This window comes from Antedon mediterranea, chromosome 11, assembly GCF_964355755.1.
Source record: "Antedon mediterranea chromosome 11, ecAntMedi1.1, whole genome shotgun sequence".
Lineage (NCBI taxonomy): Eukaryota > Metazoa > Echinodermata > Crinoidea > Comatulida > Antedonidae > Antedon > Antedon mediterranea.
The window spans coordinates 18,648,022-18,669,278 of record NC_092680.1 but is presented as its reverse complement, the minus strand read 5'-3'; the positions used below and the strand labels follow the sequence as shown (position 1 = coordinate 18,669,278).

At 34.9% G+C, this 21,257-nt stretch overlaps 1 protein-coding gene across 11 annotated transcripts in view; it reads left to right on the top strand.

The window, feature by feature from the left end:
- LOC140062983 (uncharacterized) overlaps positions 1 to 21,257 on the top strand; it is a 116,802-nt gene that overhangs the window by 92,563 nt on the left and 2,982 nt on the right. For 8 of the 11 annotated variants that reach the window (XM_072109407.1, XM_072109406.1, XM_072109405.1 and 5 more), the window contains 42 exons: positions 236 to 568; positions 914 to 1,076; positions 1,298 to 1,464; positions 1,576 to 1,905; positions 2,040 to 2,190; positions 2,435 to 2,604; positions 2,751 to 2,966; positions 3,140 to 3,367; positions 3,648 to 3,689; positions 4,447 to 4,659; positions 4,956 to 5,117; positions 5,248 to 5,418; positions 5,671 to 5,997; positions 7,237 to 7,321; positions 7,430 to 7,659; positions 7,778 to 7,984; positions 8,399 to 8,524; positions 8,715 to 9,044; positions 9,190 to 9,396; positions 9,506 to 9,731; positions 9,877 to 10,103; positions 10,365 to 10,691; positions 10,993 to 11,163; positions 11,460 to 11,615; positions 11,925 to 12,125; positions 12,284 to 12,412; positions 12,536 to 12,694; positions 13,002 to 13,157; positions 13,341 to 13,834; positions 13,993 to 14,152; positions 14,448 to 14,642; positions 14,975 to 15,103; positions 15,260 to 15,403; positions 15,681 to 15,869; positions 16,154 to 16,435; positions 16,568 to 16,730; positions 17,611 to 17,765; positions 18,071 to 18,145; positions 18,327 to 18,444; positions 18,651 to 18,805; positions 18,984 to 19,152; positions 19,830 to 19,874. In XM_072109407.1, coding sequence (XP_071965508.1) covers positions 236 to 568; positions 914 to 1,076; positions 1,298 to 1,464; positions 1,576 to 1,905; positions 2,040 to 2,190; positions 2,435 to 2,604; positions 2,751 to 2,966; positions 3,140 to 3,367; positions 3,648 to 3,689; positions 4,447 to 4,659; positions 4,956 to 5,117; positions 5,248 to 5,418; positions 5,671 to 5,997; positions 7,237 to 7,321; positions 7,430 to 7,659; positions 7,778 to 7,984; positions 8,399 to 8,524; positions 8,715 to 9,044; positions 9,190 to 9,396; positions 9,506 to 9,731; positions 9,877 to 10,103; positions 10,365 to 10,691; positions 10,993 to 11,163; positions 11,460 to 11,615; positions 11,925 to 12,125; positions 12,284 to 12,412; positions 12,536 to 12,694; positions 13,002 to 13,157; positions 13,341 to 13,834; positions 13,993 to 14,152; positions 14,448 to 14,642; positions 14,975 to 15,103; positions 15,260 to 15,403; positions 15,681 to 15,869; positions 16,154 to 16,435; positions 16,568 to 16,730; positions 17,611 to 17,765; positions 18,071 to 18,145; positions 18,327 to 18,444; positions 18,651 to 18,805; positions 18,984 to 19,152; positions 19,830 to 19,874 — 8,083 coding nt within the window. Of the gene's footprint in view, positions 1 to 235; positions 569 to 913; positions 1,077 to 1,297; positions 1,465 to 1,575; positions 1,906 to 2,039; positions 2,191 to 2,434; positions 2,605 to 2,750; positions 2,967 to 3,139; positions 3,368 to 3,647; positions 3,690 to 4,446; positions 4,660 to 4,955; positions 5,118 to 5,247; positions 5,419 to 5,670; positions 5,998 to 7,236; positions 7,322 to 7,429; positions 7,660 to 7,777; positions 7,985 to 8,398; positions 8,525 to 8,714; positions 9,045 to 9,189; positions 9,397 to 9,505; positions 9,732 to 9,876; positions 10,104 to 10,364; positions 10,692 to 10,992; positions 11,164 to 11,459; positions 11,616 to 11,924; positions 12,126 to 12,283; positions 12,413 to 12,535; positions 12,695 to 13,001; positions 13,158 to 13,340; positions 13,835 to 13,992; positions 14,153 to 14,447; positions 14,643 to 14,974; positions 15,104 to 15,259; positions 15,404 to 15,680; positions 15,870 to 16,153; positions 16,436 to 16,567; positions 16,731 to 17,610; positions 17,766 to 18,070; positions 18,146 to 18,326; positions 18,445 to 18,650; positions 18,806 to 18,983; positions 19,153 to 19,829; positions 19,875 to 20,376; positions 20,436 to 21,257 lie in introns of all 11 variants that reach the window. The other 3 variants (XM_072109408.1, XM_072109403.1, XM_072109404.1) reach the window with 3 other exon arrangements.

Here is a 21,257-nt window from a genome sequence, read left to right as displayed (position 1 = left end):
CCTGCCAATCTATTGCCATTGCCTTCTGCTTGAAAGGACTCCTGCCAATCTATTGCCATTGCCTTCTGCTTGAAAGGACTCCTGCCAATCTATTGCCATTGCCTTCTGCTTGAAAGGATTCCTGCCAATCTATTGCCATTGCCTTCTGCTTGAAAGGATTCCTGCCAATCTATTGCCATTGCCTTCTGCTTGTCACAAATTAAGATAATCACATTTTGGTTTTTAATTTCATCAGGTTCTGCAAGATGAGTTTGCGAGTCATGAAGCGCAGATGGAATACATCAAAGAGGCTGGCAAGAACCTCTTGGAAAAACAGGATCCTCAATCCAGACAAGACTCACCACTACAACAGCAGATCAATGACATCACCAAGCAATGGGATGATTTAAAGAATCGCCTTGATGACAGAGAAGATAAGATTGATAATGTGCTTCTGGAAAGTGAAAAGTTCCACGACAACTTGCAAGATTTCTCAGATTGGTTGACTGGTTTTGGTAACAAGGTTACAGCACTTCCAGCCATTGCTTCCAATCCAGATGCTGTTAAACAGCAAATGGAACAAACAAAGGTAAGGAGGCTCTAATGAAAATGCAATGAGAATACCTTGACACCAACTTTCATCATGTATAGAGATGGCATCAAACAGCATTCGTCCTTCCATCCAGAACTTGTTCTTTGGCAAAAGGGATTCTTAAATCTGCCAATTTGATGATTTTACTGTAGATTTCAGTCCTCCTGCTTAACATTATGTATGCAAAATTTAATTATTTTATAATTTGAAAATACCAGATTCTTTTTACACCTGTAACTCCTCACTCTAAAAGGTATTATTGATAAGTTAATTATTTTGGTACATGAATGCTACTAATTTAATGGCTTCAATACAATAACATTTGTCTTTTGTATTTCTCAGAGTCTCCAGAAAGAAGTTGAACGTAAGAGCCCAGAAGTTCAAGCATTATCTGAAAGTCAACGTAAGCTTGGTGTACTAAACCCAGAGATGACGGCAACAGCGGAGATCAACTTGAAGCTGGAAAGTGCCAAAGCACCATACCAAGATATATGCAAAAAACTAGGTTTGTTTGAGTAATGATACAATCAAGAAATTAACCTGCATATATGTTTCAGAGTTTCAATAAAGATTGAATAATACTTGTATTTGAATCCATATGCTAAAAAAAGAAATACTTTTCACAGCTTCAACATGATCATAATGATCACATCTTGAAAATGTACACACTAGTGATGCTAATGGTACTTTGGGCCTACACCATTATTAATTATTCATTTCTTACAGATGAGAGGCAGGGTAAGCTTCAAGCTGCTTTGCTACAATCGCAAGATTTTGAAGACTCGTACGCCAACATGCTACGATGGTTAGCTTCAAAAGACAAAGATCTAGCAAGTACTAAACCCATCTCAGCTAAACCAGAAGTACTAAGAAGACAACTTATTGAATTTGAGGTTTGCAATGTGTATTTTTTTATTACCGAGTCCTGTTACAAGCTATTTCAGTTTGAACTATTCATAACACAATAATTATATTTCTTTGTTTACACATTTCTTCACCAATAGGAAACACCAAAGGAGTTGGTCAAACAAGTGTACACATATGATCGCATGGTCGAAAAGGTTCAAGGACTTATGGACGATGCTAAGTTTGGTCCCGAGTATGATGATCTCAAAGTTAAACACGATGAACTTAAAGACCAGTGGGACAATGTGAACCGAATGGTCAGTAATCGTCAAGAACGATTAGAAAAAGCTGACGAGAAATGCAAATCATACACGGATGAACTCAACCAGTTTCTACCATGGTTACGCACAGCAGAAGATCGTTTAACATCTGTTGGACCGGTGTCGACAAAACCAACTGTAATCAAACGTCAACTTGATATACTTAAGGTAAGCTGGTTTTTCCGCACTAATTTTCTTATAAAGTTCAACATTATAGAGGATGTAATGTTTGGGTATCGTAATTGATTAATTCATTTACTCAATTCATAATTCTCACAAATATTGTTTCTTATTCACTGTAGCAAATACATGATGATGTAAACAACCATCGTGATCATCATCTTGCTACAAATACCTCAGCGGAGAAGTTGATTGGCTGCACAGATGTCGACCATCCATTTATCAGTGATGAGGTCACAGAGGTCAACCGAAGGTGGGACAATCTGAATGGAGGTAAGTTATTAGGTTAAAGTGGTACCAATGTTTTTTGGTTTAATATGTTTTAACCATCCTTACAGTTCTTGGTTCAATTCCGACTGATCAATGTTTACGATTTTTGTAATGTCAAGAGTGAAAAGCAAAAAGTGGTCTTGTAATTAAAAATTACCTTTCTCCATGTATTTCTAAATTATAACATAGTTTTTGTCAAATGTTGTCTAAAATGTGTGTACATTTTATTTATTAATTATTTCTTCAGAATTAAAAGCTCAGCTTTTGGCCCATGAAGATTTATCCAACCAACTCGGAGAATTCCAAGAAAAGCTCAAAGATTCACAAGCTAACATCAGTCGATTCGAAGAAAGACTAGCATCCCATGATGCATTGGGAATGTTGGGAAGAGATCCAAAGAACCTTGAAAAGTTAAAAGTAAGTTCTTACATTCAGGAAACAAGCAATCAAATAAATTAAAATATATAAAATTTAGATCTATTGATGAGTTAAATTGTGTCCCTGTAAACTACAGTTCAAAACTTGCTTATCTGTAATTACAAAATGTTATGCTTAATTTTCAGGCACTTCAAGATGAGGTAGATGAGATTGATGGGGCTGTGTGTGCCGTTCAAGACATGAGTTCAAACCTCATGTCAGCAGCACCAACACCGTCAGAATCAGCTCACATACGTGATGAAGTGGATGGAGTCAAAAAGCGGTACACCAATCTCAAAGGCCTGATTGCAGACCGACACAATCGATTGGAAGCCGGTGCGGAAGAACTAAGCTCCTTTCAAGTAAGGAATAGTCTACTTAATTTATATTTACACAATCAATTTACACAAACTGTCATTGACTCAATGCAAGCCTATTTTAAGACACTGTCATAGGCCATTACGTAACACTTTCTTATCTTTCTTGGTTAAATGCAGGCTGAAATAATTTACAATTACACATCTTTTCTCTGTAGCTTATTCTTAATGACATCAAAGAACAACTTGATGAACAAGAAGACATCCAAGAAAAGCAAGACAAGATAGGTCGTGACCTTGATGTCCTAACAAGGCAGTCGGATGAAGCTAAGCAGGCAAAGGCTAGCATGGAGAACATCAAAGAAGACTTACACAAGGTTAACAGGCGCTTCAGAGACATCATTGACAGGGGCTTCCTATCAGATCCAGAGGGCCTAAGGGAACAGGTAATTACATTTTCAGGTTTATGAAATATGAATGAATTACGAATTAACCTGAACACAGTTTTTCACGGTGTATTATGAACCAGTTATTTAAAAAATTATAACTTTAGAATTGCACCAGTTTAGATTGAAATACTAATCACTTTTGTTAAAATTATGCAACACAAACTGAAGCAAATTTTATCCATTTTCTTTTAAAAACAGTTTATAAATTTTATGTCTCTACACTAAACAATCTATTGTTCTTTTTTACCACCAACATTTTCAAAAAAACTACTCCCAGACTTTTACTAACGTCCCAACCTCTGTATGGCTTGCAATGAAGGTAAGGCTTTGCAGCACTGAGATTTATAATTTAGAGCTTTTGGATGTTGTTTACCGATACTCGACCCCTTGCATTGGAATGAACGACCCAACCTAACCACATTGTGATGAAGCACACTAGTATTAGGATTTTGCACCTAAACCTAATTTACAGATATTTTTTACAGATATATTTAATTAGTGCATTTTTTAGAATCACTCATTTGCATGTATTTATTCACCTGCAAGATATACATTACTGTACATGCAAAACATGCACAAGTTTAGTCAGAAGCAGACAATATGTTCAAATGTGTTCTTAAAATATTTGCTTGAATATTAAACAAGTTCTTTGCACACTGTCTTGTTTTGATTGTTTATATTTATCAGATGTTTGTACGTTTTTCACCAATTTTTGTTTTGTGTAGGAAAAGAAGATTTTTAGATTTCATTAGAAATTTATTTTCATTATGTTTGTCTCATACCATTGTTGTTTTCAGTACTTTTGTCATTTGTACTGAATGAATACTGATTTTAGCATTCTCTTAGCATTTTATAACTAATTGTTTATCATGATATCATCATATTATCATCATCGTCATAATATCATCATCATCATCATCATAATATCATCATCATCATCATCATCATCATCATCAACCACACACAAGGTAATTGTCTTCTGAATGCGCTACCAGTATATCTAAACATCGAATGGTAAAAATCCATATTAAATATTTTAATTTTATTATTAATAATTGATATTTTTCTTATTCCAGCTTGATAATCTTGGCAAACGCTATTCAAGATTAAAACAACGTTGTGACAGTAGAAACGAAGATGTAAACAAAGCTCTTGGCAAAGTTCGGGAATTCCACGATGTAGTTGCACACCTTGATGCTGGGATTGACAACGCAGCCGATCAGTTTAAGATACAGAAACCAGTAGGTGCTGATGTAGAAACAATCAAAGCGCAGCAAAAAGAATTTAAGGTATGTTTGCAATTATATTTTATAGACTCTTGCATTAATAGTTGTAATAATATTTGGGCATATCACTTCCATAATTGGGCACATTTTGTCAAACTAGTTTGATAGTGTAGACAGAGCTTTAGGATATGCAAATGAATGATTTGCATGGTGGAACCAAGTTTACTTAATATCTACCGCACCTATTAATGTAGGATGCTTTTAAAACATGGTACTTCATCTTATGAAGGATACTTCACTAAAAAATACTAAATATATAATTTATGATGTGGAATAATTGTTGAAAATTTTTCATTTAGACTTATGTACGCAACCATGTGGATGTTTTAGCACCTAAGGTGAAAGAGATGAACCGAGTTGGCCAGAGCCTGGTACAGAGCGCTGCTCCTCGTGTCAATACAGGAAAGCTTGAATCTGAGATGGAGAGAATAAATGAGAAATGGGCAGCCCTTGATACACGGGTAAAAACACAGTTCTTCTTAGCTATAGATAACTGAATATTGTCAGTCAATGTCAAAAGTTTCTTATTATTATGAATAGTCTCTAGTATCTCTTTCCTGCAACTTTTCATTTTTCACCATTTTTGTACAGAAAAATGATCGAGTTGGCAAACTGAATGAAGGCCTACTACGATGTGGTCGATTCCAGGAAGCATTACAATCTCTTAATAATCGTATTGGTGACATGGAAGATCTGGTGTCCAACAAGAAAGATCCATCTTCTGACTACAAAGTGGTAAAAGCCCAGTTGTCAGAACAACAGGTGAGCTTAGTTTATGATTTCAGGAGGACCTCTCCTTTGGGATATCTCTATTCAGAGTTTTTTCAATGTAAGGAATGAGAGAATATGTTTTAATACAGATAACTCTTATTCAAATGATACCCTTGAGGAGATACTTTTTTGGTTCCCAAAGGTGTCCTCTTAATTGGAGTTCTACTGTATATCTATTAAATCTTTTTTTTATCTTTAATTTGAATTTATATTTCTTAATTTTGTTCATCTTTTACCCCTTAGTTACTTGACAAGATGATAACAGACCTTGAACCAAGTGTTGAGGCCTTGAAAACCATGGGAGAACAACTAGCTCAGGTATCTGAACCTCAAGATAAGGCACGTATCAACCAGCAGCTCTCAGATCTTGACAGCCGCTGGAGCGCCCTTGTAGATGCTGTACGTGACAGACGTCGACGTCTTGAAGCCACTGAGAAAACAGCTAAAGGCTTTCAGGAACAAATCTCGCCAGTCATGGAATGGATTGAGAAGACGGAACGACGCCTTGGGCTTCAGGAACCTGTTGGAACTGAACATGGAAAGATTGAAAAACAGATTGTTGAACAGCAGGTCAGTGGTTTGTATTTAGGTTTGTCCAAACTTCCCTAGTATTTAATGGAATTTTCCAACTTAGATTGTTTGTTTTTAGCCATTCATATTCAGTACTGTAGTGTTATTTATTTTGTACGTTTCTAATTGTTTTTTTCAATTATGTTAGATTATGTTGTTAAATATTACTCTTCCATTCTTACATTTAAAGATATAGATAGCTTATTATTATTATTACAAATCCTCTGACTTTAAAGATATAGATAGCTTATTATTATTATTATTATTACACTATTTCTTATTATGTTCAGTCAATTAGCCGAGAAATTGAAATCTATACTCCAAAAGTAACAGGAGCCATTAGGATTGGTGCTGAGTTGCACACGATGTGTGCTAACAGCGATAAGGGTGCCTTAATGCATTTCCTACTTGCTGTGAAGCAGAGACTAAGAGATATCAAACACAGGAATAACAATCGTAAAAAGCACATTGAAATAGCATTGGAAGCTTCCAGTGGGTTCCTTAAGGAAGAGGAAGTTCTATCCCGCTGGTTAACATTGATGGAAAACCGGATGAAAAATAAGCCCCCACCCTCTATTCATCCAACACTCACTAGAAAGCAGATGGTACAACAGATGGTAAAAACAATACCTATTCTACTGCTTAAAGGGAGATGCAGCCTTTTAACTAGATGAAATGGTGCTTCTGGTTTCAGCTTTGAAAATAGACAGGTTGCATGAAATTTTTAAGGATGACGAAGACAAATTTAGATGTGTAGCCTAGCTTTTACCTATTAGTTATTTAAACATTTATTAAAGTTGAATGTAAAATAGTTTATGAAGTGCTACTCAAGCTTGTGAATACATATGAATGCAAGGATCTACCCACGCTGGCTCGTGAAAGAATAAACAAACATAGGTTATACAATGTTTATAGGAAGACATTCTTAAACCTGCATGCATATGGTGGTGGAGTAAAAATTCATAGTCAAGAGTCGACCATTGTTTGACATGCAATCATTTAGATTATTACAAAATCTCTTAATTATGAAATCTGTGATAGAAGATAAATTTCATTTTATTTGATATAGTAATTTTTTTTTTCCATTTTTTAAAGTTACTTTTATGTATAAAATGTTACTTGTTTTTTTTTATATTTGTAATGAGTTAATGAATGCATGCATATAATTTGCTATAAAATAAGTGGTTCAAAGGTATTATTTTTTGGATATTCAATGACAATACCCTTATTGTTTTACAGGATCTGCATTATGACATCACTGACCACAACGCTGATGTTCAGAAGGTCATCGCTGATGGTCAGGAGCTTCTCAAACAATGTTCAGGTAAACTTGAATATTATGAACTTCGGTTAAAAATTTAGCATTTTGTTTTGAACATAAGAAGTGGGATCCATAATGAATATTAATGAACTTTGCATAATTATTCATTAGGTAAAGAAGTAATCGATGTTCAACAGAAACTAGATGCCATCAAAAGTCGCTATGGAGAATTGGTGCAAAAATCTGAGGACCGTCTTGGCCTCTTACAACAAGCTTTACCATTGGCCACCGAGTTTGAAAAGAACCAAACCGAGATTTCTGATTGGCTAGATATTGTTGAGAAACAAGTGAAAGATTTTAACCACAATGCAAGCACAGAGAAGCAAAGAGCTAAGCAAGAAGTAAGTCAAAGAACTTTGTGTTCTTTTTAATAGTTCAGTTTGTTAATAAGATATCTTGTCAATTGCAGTCCTTAAATTTATAACAGTAATCATTTATCTACTAACATTTTTGTTTCAGAAACTGCAAAGTGAAATTGACACTAACCGAGATGTACTTAAAAAGATGAACAGTAATAGTACCAAATTAATGGACATCAGTCCAGGTCAAGGGTCAGCTAATATCCGAGAAGAGATGGCCACTGCTAATGACCGTTTTAGTAAGGTTTCTAGTCAGGTGAAGGATGTGGAGTATAAACTGAGTGCCATGTTGGAAGGAGCTCAGAAGGTAAAAGCTTTACAATTTTTGAGTACATGTTCATAACCAAGGCAATGAACTTAAAGGTTGGGCTAATATTCACCAGTGTTGTAACAATTAAAACAGGAATTAATCTTACAACTTTTATTCATTGTTTTACACCATCAATCATATATCATTATAGAAAAATTTCTTTTAAATCTTATGTTTTTTAAATTTGTTAAATAACATAACAGTTGTCCATTTTGAATAGGTATCTACTATTGATAATATTGTATATATGTAGAAGGTAATGTATACATTTGAATGTTGGTGATGGTAAAGAAACTCAAAAGCTACTGCTTAGCTTCTGTGTTAAGATGTTTTGTGCTTGACTTTACCATCAAATCTTCAAAAATATTGTAATACAGTAGATGAGTTTTAATTGTATCATTTATTCGTAAGGTTGAGGGAAGCATGGACAACCTCTTGGCTTGGCTTCAAGAGATTGAGAAAAAGCTTAACACAGCCTGTAAAGAGCCTATCAGCGTCGACCCTGACGGTATACGTGACCAGCTTAAGAAGGCTAAGGTATGTAGTACTGACTCAAAACTTTTTCTTTTCATGTATTGTTTTTACAACAAAATAGATCCTATCGGCTATATAATGTCAATTTGATTGGTGGATTTGCATCCAAAAATCTACAAGTTATTTATAAAAAATCTGTTCACATGACTTGCTAAAGTTAAATATATCCTTAAATTTATTCCTCAATTTTAAGGCCCTTGATCGAGACATCCACGCTAAAGAAAGTAGAGTCCAGGACACTATCGGAGCTGGCGAGAAGCTCCTAGAGCAAACTGCTGATGCCAGACAGAAGGCCAAACTTCAGAAGCACATTGATGAACTCGATAGAACATACAAAGACATTTCAAACAAGAGCAGCAAGAGAGTAGAAGAACTGGAAGAAGCCTTGCCCTTGACATTGCAGTTTGTGGAATCCCATGAGGAGATTGCACAGTGGTTGAACGACATCGAGGCAGAGCTTAGAAATCTCAGACCACCTGGTCTGGATGCGGAGGAGATCAAAAAGGAAGTCAACAACAATAGGGTAAGATTTAAAAGAGATTCTTGGATATATATGATATGTAGTCAGTACAGGACTAGACAATGATACAATTTGAATACTGATATTGATTGAATATTGATCACAAACCATGTTTAAAACTTATTCTTTATACCTTGTTTTTCTTCAGTTAATGCAACAAATGGTAGCAGAAAAACAACAGCATATCAACAAGTTAAACCGAATCGCTCCTCAGCTGTGTGCTCTCAGCCCAGGCTCTGGTGCCAAAGGCATCGAGGCTAAGGTGGAGGACGACAACAAACGATATGAGAAAGTCAAGGAAGAAGTGAACAAAAAAGGAAGCCAACTGTTTGACCTCCTTCAAAGAACAAGCTCAGTAAGAATATATAAATTGAATGTACATAAATTTAAACTCTCCTTAAAACAACTCGTCAACATCAACATAAAAAATATTGTGAATAATTTAAACCTTCTTAAATTTGTAGTTCGTGGAAGATCTTGACACAGCTCTAGAGCAGCTTGGTATAATGTCCGAGAAGCTAGGCCGCCCTGAAGGTGTTTCAGCAGATCCACCCATCATAAGGAAGCAGATAAAGAAGTTACAAGCCTTACAGAATGAAGTTGACAACCAGATGGACATGGTGGAATCAATGAAGAAAGCTGGCACTGAAATGATTAAGAGTTCAGAACCAGATGATCCAGCATGCAAAGGTTTGTAGAATAATTTGCAAATGAAGTCACAATAACATGGAAATAAATACAGGAATATCAGACGCAAACATAATTACCTAAACCAGATGATAACTAAATCTTTCAAAACAGTACACTTTGGAATTGTTTCTTCTTTCACCAACAGAACTGCAAGAAAAGATCAACCTTCTTGGGAACCGTTGGGAGTCCATTGTTAGCAATGCTAACAAACGTTCTGGTGCATTGCAAGAGACTCTCTTGGCTGCTGATTCCTTCTGGGATGAATTACATGGAGTTCAGAACACTGTGAAAGAGCTTCATGAAACTATCAAAGCCCAGGAATTACCAGCGGTAGAAGTAAATGCCATCAAAGAACAACAGGATGTTCATCAGGTATAGTCACACTTCATGTTATTTACTTCTATATTCACCCATCACCTTTATGTTATGACCATAGAATAAGAAAAATAAGAAGAATGTCAAATGATGAAGGACAGTGTTTAGACTGCTTGACATTGGTATTTTTATATTAATGGGAAGTTTGGGTATAATACAAGATGTTGTAGAAATTGTTGTAGAAGTAGAAATTTATTGTGTAAATAGTGAGGAAGTTGTGGATAAAACCAATAATATAATATGTTTCACATATTTTAGGCAATCAAGGAAGAAATAGACAGTGTGGCTCATGATATTGAAACATGTCGTCACTTTGCTGCTGATCTGATGAAACTCTGCGGAGATGCAGACAAACCTGAAGTCCAGAAGAACATTGATGAACTTAACAATAGCTGGGACGCTCTCAACTCTGCTTATGAAGATCGGGAAGATGCTCTTGTTTTGGCGCTGAATCTTGCAACACAATTTGAAGAAGATTTAGTCAAGATGATGGCGTTCCTAAACAAAGCAGACGATAAGTTGGCAGCAATGGAACCAGTTGGAGCCAATCCAGAAACTGTTAGGCAACAGTTAGATGAGATAAAGGTAAAATAGTTTAAACATTTCAAATCTTATGCTGTCCGACTTTTATTTTGAAGGTTAACTTGGAAGTTAAGATGTCAATGTTTATCAAGGTAGTAAATAATAGTGAATTTGTTTAGTCAATGTGTTGATGAAAGAATTTTAAGTTTGTTGCCATTTTTATTTGGTAGGAAAATTTGTTTTGTAGAGATGGTAATTATAAAGATTTACATTAACATTCTTTAATGTTAGAAATAATAGTTTGTATAACAATAAAAACATAAATTACTTAATTTATTGGGGCCTTTTATCTTGAAATTTTTAGGATTTCAAAGAGGAAGTAGACAAGAGATCTGTTGACCTGGAAAAGTTGCACCAACAATGCAACAAGCTTATGGCAAAATCCACTGAAGAGAACGCAGATCTTGTGAAAGGTCCACTAAATGATGTTGACAAACATTGGAAGGATCTTAACCAGGCAATATTCCAAAGACAGGTAAGAGGAGCACAGTGGTATGTTGTTTTAGGTTGCATAACACTTTGTGACTTCAGTGCACTGATCGTGTGTATACTGTTGTATAATGTTTTGAGGTTGATTGATTCTATAAACACTACATGTCCTGGTGGTCTTTTACTATCTTTCCTTCCTTGTTTCTTGAATCTTCATAACATTTTTATTATCTAATGTTTCTTACATAAATTTGAAACCTAAGGTACAGTTTGGTTTACTGCAAAATATTGACTTGCATTGACTTGATGTGCAATTAAAATATGTGTTTTTATTATATTTAGCACCAATTGCAAGCAGGTTTGTTAGCCCTTGGTCAACTAGACAGTTCCCTTGATGAGTTAAAGAACTGGCTTGATCACACCAATAAGGCAATAGATGAAGAAGCACCAAACACATCAGACCCCAAAGTTGCAGAAATTGAGCTTGCTAAACACAAGGTAAAGAAAATAGCTTAGATAGTATAGTACAATAGTACTCTGTCCTACTGTACCATTTATATTTATATTATATATAGCATGTATAGCATATTTATGTAGCTGCTTCAATTGTTTAATTTAAAAGTAGTATGAACAAAATGACAGGCAAGCTGCAGTAAAAAAAAAATCTTTAATAAGCTTATAAAAATAATGTTTAAATACAAAAAAAGAAGCATTATACAAATAGTATTTGTTTGTAGTAGTTATAGTTATACAAGTATAATCTACACTATACAAATAATTACATCATTTTTCAAATTATTTTAATAGATTCTTCAAAATGACATCTTAGCTCATGAGCCAAGTCTGGCCTCCATCAACCAGGCAGTTAAAAACTTTGTAGCTAACACTGACAACACACAGTTGGCAAATGTAATCAGTACAAAACTTGATAGTCTGAACAAAGAGTGGGAAAATCTAGTTGCTAAGGGTAACCAACGACAGAAAGAACTTGAGGATGCACTTGGAGAGGTAAGGTCATTTGCACCAATAGAACTACAGTATGAAAAATAAATATTTAGCCTATCCACACGCACAAATCTCATTCATGGATAAACCTTGTTTGTCATAGTAAACGCTGTGGAAAGACTCGTCAGAAAATAATGTATACTAATATTTTGAATCCACAGTCCAAGACGCTACAAGATGAAGCTCGTCGCCTGCTACACTGGCTTCATGACATTGATGGTCAACTGTCAGCAACACAACCTGTAGGAGGTCTTCCAGAAACAGCTAAGGAACAACTTGATAAACATAATGTGAGAACAATATGAATAACATTAGAATAACAATGATTAATATATTCAGATTACTGTATATAACCTTTAAAACCTATTATAGGCCTACTACATATTGTAATTTATGTTTTCCATCTTATTTAGGAACTTATGCGACATTTCGACCGTGAAATCCCACACTACAATCGTCTAATGGAATCAACCAAGAAATTAACACCAGAAGGGGATGGCAGTATAGGTCAACTGATAAATGAACTCAAGACCAGATGGGAAGCATCAAGAAACAAAGCAGATGAGAGGAAGGTAAAATATGTAGTTGTGTATTCATATCTATATGTATATGTGCACAGTTTTTAAAAAAGAATGTATAATCAGATACATTTCTAAGCACCTAGTTAGTGGGAGGTTCAACGGTTTGAATGACCACATCTCACCTTTCACAATCTAAAGACTCAGTTGAAGTGATGACAGTGTTTGCCTGTAACCTCCCGTATCAATCCTGGCTACAGACTTGTTTGCATATTGATAGTCGGCAAATGGTCGGCATAATTAGTAGAATTCCTTTATCACACCTAATAAAAATACATTATTGTCATTTATACTATTTCAGAAAAAGCTTGAGGAAGCATTAGCTCAGGCTCAACAGTTCCATGATGCGTTACAGGCCTTTATCAGCTGGTTAACAACAGCTGAAAAATACCTGAACAGCTGCAAACCACCAAGCACAGTACTAGAAACAATTCAACAACAGATACAACAACATAAGGTATGCACAGTTTATATTAGAAGATAACTTGGGTTAAAAAGTGTGTGGTTGGAAATGACATGTATTTATTGACTTTAGAAATCTCTGTGGTTTCTTGAGATTCATTTATTTTATCTTTAATGTAAAAACTTTGATAAACTGTTTTGTATTCATATTTATGAAAACATTGTTTCAATTTTACAGGAGTTTATGAAAGATCTAATCGGTAAGAAGCAAACCGTTTTGGATCTTGATCGAACCGGCACTCAACTGAAATACTTCAGTCAGAAACAGGACGTAATACTTATCAAGAACCTCCTAATTAGTGTTCAAAACCGATGGGAGAAGGTTCAGAACCGCAGCAATGAACGCAGCCGACAACTAGAAGCAGGCAACAAGAGAGCAAAGCAGTTTGATGAGCAATACAGCAAGATGTACGAGTGGTTAAGTGATGCAGACAATAAACTGACCTATGACCGTATGATAGGCTCTGATCCAGCTACTCTCAAGGCTCAACTGAGAAAACATAAGGAGTTCCAACGATCGCTCGGAGCAAAGCAACCAAACTATGACACGATTGTACGTAACGGACGAGCACTTCGGGAGAAGAGCAATCCTAACGACATGAAGGTCATCGGTGGCAAACTTTCTGAATTGAAAGACAAATGGGAAGTTGTATGTGCTAAGTCAGTTGATAGGTAAGTTTACTTTAAGAATAAAACAGAAATTATACATTGGCAAATTATTCATTTGCACACTTGTGAGTACCAACAAAATAATCGTCAGCCTGCTCCTACATTAACACTTTTCAGACTAGATTTAACTTTTATTGGTTTTTCATTTTCTTTTAATTAAGGCAACGCAAGTTAGAGGAAGCTTTGTTGTTCAGCGGCCAGTTCAAGGATGCTTTGCAAGCATTGCTGGACTGGGTGTACCTTGTAGAACCAACACTCTCGGATGACAATCCAGTACATGGTGACATTGATACAGTTATCAATCTTATGGAAGCTCATAAAGTGAGTTTAAAAAAAATTAAAATCACTATTCTGCATTGCAAGTGTTTTGTGTCTATTGAACCTGCTCATTGAGGCTCTTGTCATCCATTGCCGCTCTTGTCATCCATTGCAACTCACGTCTGTCCAAGAGGTTTTTTGAAAATTTTTGTCTTTTACCAATTCACTCCCCACCCCCAAATCTAATTCTTCTAACATTTGGGCAGCATATTGCATGCAGTTGTTGAAACTGTGGTCAAAACGGCGGTTACAATCTATTCAATATCAAAATTAATCATATATTACTGTTGTTTTTTAGCAATTCCAACGAGATTTATCAAGTCACAAAACCAGTGTGAAATCTGTGCATAAGTCTGCAAAGGAGTTGATGGAATCGGCCAGTGAAGACACATCGCACTTGAAGGCCAAGCTGCAAGAACTGACCACCAAGTGGGAAAACGTCTGTCAGCTTAGTGGACAAAAGCAGGAGCGACTCGAACGAGCTATGAAAGAGGTAGTACAGCATTATTACTGGTTTACTTTCAGTGAGAAACAGTATTTCAAACAATATATAAAAGCCAAAACAACCACACTAGTATGGTTAACAATTTACACAATTGTCACAAACACTTGGATGAAAGGGAGACAGATTCACTCAAAACGATTCACAAAAACGAATTTGGGATCTTTTGGACAACTGGAAGAAATGTCTGGTTTTCAGTGAATCCGGTATTGGGAGAATTTACTACAGGCTACATGATTTATCAGTATCTTTAAGTTGACAGACATTTTAGTTATTTATGCAAGTTCATAATTACTGATTTACATAAAATTTATTTTTTACAGGCGGAAGCATTCCACGAAGCAGTACATCACTTATTAGAGTGGCTTGCTGACGCTGAGCAAAGCTTGCGGTTCCACGGACCAATGAGTGAAAACATTGAAGTCTTGCAAGAACAATTAGAAGATCATAAAGTAATTAATCTGGTTTTGTTTATTTTTATATACCACTAGGAAAGATTGCCCAAGGTGTTTTGTTGGTTTTATATTAAAAATAATTATGTATGTTTTTGCCTTTACTAGTCATAGTTAATGACTCATTCTCCTTTTAAACTTTTTTCACCATTGCAGGATTTCAAACGCAAGTTCCAAGCTCAAGAAAGTGAACTAAACAAAACAACCCAAATGGGCGTTGACATCCTAGCCAAGTGTCATCCAGATGCTGTCACTGTGATTAAGCATTGGATCACAGTAATACAGGCTAGATGGGAAGAGGTTTGTGAATATACACATACATTTTGATAAGCTAATGACTTTTGTTACAGATTTTCAAGTATTTAGGAAATCTTTTGTTTACTATGCTATATATCTCCAGTCTGGCATGACTTGATGTTTTCCGCTGAGAAGTCTTTGCAAAATGTATATTTCAGTTGCTCCATTAAAGTTCCTTTGATGACATTCCTCCAATATTTTCTATTCCATGCAATTTCGTTTTGTGTGCAAACACTTTTATTCCGACAAATAATACACTCTCATTATTATGTTCTTTTAGGTAAATAATTGGTCAACTCAGCGTGGTGAACGCCTCACCACTGCACTAGATGCCATGAAAAACAATGCAGAACTGGTGGAGGCACTCTTAGAATGGCTTGAGAAAGCAGAAAACAACTTGCAAGAAAAGGATGCCGTCGCCATACCAGATGACATTGAGGTTATTCAAAACCTTCTGGAACAACATCAAGTGAGTGAAGTATTTATTGTTGTTGTTTTATTCACCAAAATGTTATGATGGCTCTGTTCTTGAGACACATGCCTGTCAAACCCCAAGCCACAGTGTTGTCTGTATCCACGTTCTATCCACTTGGTGAAGGAGAAGCCTACCCACAAGATCCCTGTTGGTCAATCGTTTCCCATCTTCATGACATGGTATATGGTTGGTTTTTTGGAAACTAAATTCTACCTATTAAATTATAAACTTAAAACAATAATGTGAAATTAAATTACTGTTATTTGTTTTTGTTGCAGACTTTTGAAGATGATATGGCCAGCAAACAATCAGAAGTTGACAAGGTCACTAAACCTCACAAACGACGTTTATCGGTTGATAACAGTCCTAGTGGAATCCCAATGCTTGATAGAGGGCGCCGTGTTAAGGGCGGTAAACCTCGCAGCAGGGATCCCAGTCCGGGACCTGATGCAGCAAACAATCCTAGAGTCTCTCTCCTGTTCAACAAGTGGAAGCAAGTCTGGCTAATGGCGATGGATCGTAGAAGACGATTACAAGATGCACTTGATCGACAGGCCGAGGTAAATAATTATTAAAACATATTCTACCATCTATTTTAAAATTAGCAAATACAATTCTTATAACAAGCTTAAATGTCCCCTTTTTATTTTCATAATACACAAGATTTTTAACTGTTATTTATTTATTTTTAGTTGAAAAAACTAAAAGACTTCAACTTTGACACATGGCGTGATAGATATGTGAAGTGGATGAACCACAAGAAGGCCCGCGTTATGGACTTCTTCCGTAAACTTGATACAGATCGTGATGGTAAACTCTCTCGACAACAATTCATCGACGGCATTATTGGCTCAAGTGAGTACCAGTGTGGATCCACACTTTTAAAAGCCATAAGACACAAATGTTGTTCCCTTTTCTCTTTTTATATCCCGGACGAGCCCCCATAATTGTCATGCTTAGATTGAAGTTAATTATATGGCTACTGAAGAACTCAATTAAAAGTATACAGATATATAATATTAGCAACTGAATGTCTTTATTTCTTTGTCCGCCGGTCACTTCTTGGTGGACTTGTTCAATACCAATTACAATCCAATCATACATAAACATTCATGTGTATACTCGGCTTGGTTGACTTAAAATGGTGGTCAGACAGTTACGTATTGGTACCAACTTCAGCCCAACCGGGCAGCACTACAAACAAACGTTAACGTTTAATTGTTACATTGTTATCTACATTAGCACAGAATTACATTGTAGCCTATACATTACCGTTAATTTTACAAGTATATAGTATTACAAGTACATAGTATTACAATGGTCAATCTGTATTATTGCTGAGGTGTGACACCTCCCTTCTCTATAAGGTTGATGTGATTCCTCATCATTCCTCAGCCATTCTTATATACGGTAATACACCTGAATAGTTCTATGCAAATTACCCTTTTCGTTTAGCTTTAACAACCCGTCACCTTTGACTGTGACATTGTGTCACATATACAATTAAGATACGATTTAATCACCTGGTTAAAAACAGACTATTTGGTCCGCCAGTGGATTCTTAAGATATCCATTTGGACCATTTATAAAAGAAAGATGTTTAATGCAAAAAGAATATAGTGACTGATTCATTCTGTTGCAATGTTTAAAGTATTAAAACGGATTGATCACTTTTAAATACCACAAAATAATTTAATCAACTGTTTATTAATTCAAATTGTTTTATATTTGACAGAATTTGCAACAAACCAACTTGAAATGAACGCAGTTGCTGATATCTTTGACCAAAATGGTGACGGCTTTATCGAATACAAAGAATTTATCCGTGCTCTATGGCCCCATAGAGAAACTGCCAAGCCACAATCAGATGGAGAGAAGATTGAAGATGAGGTAACATATTAATCAAAATCTTGCTCATTACACATTGCCATTCTCTTCTAAACTTTAAAGCTCTGACTATCAAAGTAGTTTCATAAAAAAAGTGTTATGTGCCCAAATATAGTAGTGATATGAAATCACCATGTCCATATATTGGCACATTTTTTGTCACATAAAATGTTATAGTGTAGATAGAACTTTAAACAGCCCAAGCGTACCCAATCATTCGTCAATTTTATGTACCTTAATTTTAGTAATTTACAGTTGTTTTATGACAAAATTGGTATTAACAGTGGAATATTGTTTTGTTTTTATAGGTCAAACGACAAGTGTCCATGTGTACATGCTCCAAGCAATTCAAAGTTCAACGAATTGGTGAGAGCAAGTACAGGGTATGTCAACTTATTTTAATCTGTTTATAAAATGTCTACATTGAAAAATACTCTAATAACAAGGGGTACTTTGATTATTTCTCATCTGTCTGGTTATCTATGCTGTTGAAAAAAATATTGAATATTTAAATATCTTTTTTACTGATTATATTTACAAATATATCTGTTTATTTCTCTACAGTTTGGCTCCTCTCAGCAGATGCGTCTAGTACGCATTCTTCGCAGTACAGTCATGGTACGTGTAGGGGGCGGATGGAGTGCCCTTGACGAGTTCTTGGTTAAGAATGATCCGTGCAGGGGTAAGATTTTTATTTTTCTGGCAATAATTTTAAATGCATTATTGTACAATCAATAAAATTTGACTGTTTTGAAACGAGTTGTGTTATTCAACCTTATCACTTTAATTGCATTTTATGTTGAAAAAAAAATGTAAGCATTTTAGTATGGTAAAATTATGCATGATTGTATACAATTGAATAATATGATTGCTTTAATTATATTACAGCTAAAGGTCGCACCAATGTTGAACTAAGGGAGAGATTTATCCTAGCAGCTGGAGTTAGCCAGTCAATGACGCCATTTCAGAAGCGGAGCATGAGGTCACGGTCGCCGTCTGAAAGCAGTACGGGTAGTGCCAGCCTGCAAGGGCCCCTTATTAAGGTTAGTCTATCATTCTGTTATGAAGACGCAATATTTTAAGATATAGTAGCATAAAAAATGTAATTCCATCAACTACAAAAATGTAGAAAAACAAATTATGTATTTATTTGACAATGCAACTTTTTTACTTTAATTAAGAATGCTATTAAAATAAATAAATTGAATATGAATTTTCTAGATAAGAGAGAAAAAGAATATTTCCCGGCCATGGCAGGAGACACCTAGGACCACCCGTACCAGAACCAAAGTGACTGAGAGCCCCGACGGAGGCATTACAAGAACAACAACGAGTCGTACAAATGGCACAACAATGACAAGAAAAACAACCACCAGAGAGGCTACTCCAGGTGAGAATTTTAAAACAATATGATAATGTATATGTTCATGTATATTTTGTCGATTAATGTATGTAATGGTAGGATGTATTTTCTAAAATTCTTTTTACTAGGAAGCTTTCGATTTGTAATGAATGTTGTAGTCTGGATTTAGAATCCACCAAAACTGAGTAAGAAAGAGTCCATGAATGCGCACACAATGTGACATAACAAATTCTCCGTCGTCGCAAATCAAGCATTCCCTACTGTATTTGACCTTATAAAATCCCAGTCCCAAAAATTTTGGGTGAGATATTCTCAATTCTATGATCTATGCCTCACTTTAGTTAATTCACTGTAGTCTACTGGCCTTCTTGCCATACATAGACTACTCATGAAACTTTTTTTGAAAATGATCCAATCTTAAGTGGTGGAAACCATAGGAATATACAAGGTCAAATACAACTAAATATATATTGATGGGTAGACTGTAGAAGTCTTCACTTTCTTTATTGTAGTAGCTTCAGTCAATGGGAGTTTCCCAGTGTGAACTTGATGGTCAAGATAGTTTAAATGAAAAATGCATGCTTTCTAAATCATCAACAATTGAAATTGATCCTTCCTTCCTTAAAATGAAATCATTCAATTTGGCTGTTTTAATATTGTACACATTTATGCAAATTTGTATGTTTGTGTCTTTTATTGCAAAGATTTTAGAAAAAAACGTACAATACCAATTTTCAAACGAGTATTTCGTAAGTAATGATTAACACATGAGTATTTTAATAACCTTTCAAATTATTTTGATAAAAGATGGTGGGTTTGATCATTTGATTGGTATTGATCAATAAATTATTGGTTGAACTGATTGGTGGGATTGCATTGTAAATTTGTATTACAGTATTATTGATAAATTATACTAAAAATCTTATTTTTTTTTAATTAATTGTATGTGTTTTTGTTGTTTTTCCTAAATACATTTATTGGTTTCTTTTACTTTTGAAAAATTTTCATTTCATCTGTTTATTTTTGTCTTTTAATTCTTCGTTCAGTTCATTTTAAAATTTATATTTTAATTTCTGTGAGTTATACCCAAATATTTCTATATCTTCTTATGTGCATACTAAAATGTAAATTACATGTTGTTTCGCTATTGTTTCCTAGCATCAGAAGCAGATGAGCCTGATTATTTCCGAAGTTCACAAGAATGACCTATGACCTGTGTTTATATGTGTTTTACTTACTCCCTCTTTTTAGATCTTCTTTCACCAGTACAAGATGAATTTCAAAAGCGTTATGGTTCCAAACGTTAAAGGGTGAAGTGAACAATGCATGTAATACTCTTGTGTGTCACATATACTTCACTGGGTCTGATCAATTTTGTCCAAACCAAACACATTAAACATAATTATTGTTCTTTGTGTACTAAAGATATATAGTTTACTGGCCATCAGCTTATAGAATTATACATTTTCATTCCAAATTGTATTCAAAATTTAAAAATCATATTAGAACACTCCTATGCAGGGAAAACCCCTATTAAGGAGACAATTTCCTGTGAAACAAACAAGTGGCAATATATGTCCAACACTACAGCCAACCCCTATTAAGGGGACATTTGATAATAATAATAATAATAGTAATATTCGTAATGTTAATCAGATATGTCTTTTTTTTGGGGGTGGGGGGGGTTTGTTAAATCTTAAATTAGGAAAACTAAATTGATCACACCCATTTTCCAAGCTCCTGGTGATAGGTTTTGTTTAAGAAACCATCGTAGGGGAAGAAAAAAGTGAAGTTTATGTTGCTGCATGAAACTAACTCTTGTCTTGTGCATGAAATATAGTTACTAACATGTTATATGTATTCTACTTTAAACATCATATTTTAATTTGCAGGTTTAACTAATATCGTATATAATAGGATAATTTCAATAGAAATTAATTGTGGAAAAGGCTTTTAAATTACCAGTTTTGTTTTTATTAACATTTCATTTAGTTTAGTTTATATAAAACTGCATTTGTCTGGTTTTGTTGCTGATGTAAATTATTTTTATTTTTCTGAACTGATGTACTGAACAACATGTGTTAGAACATATAATATTTGCTGTCATTTAGCAAAGTTTTCAGAGTATGTGT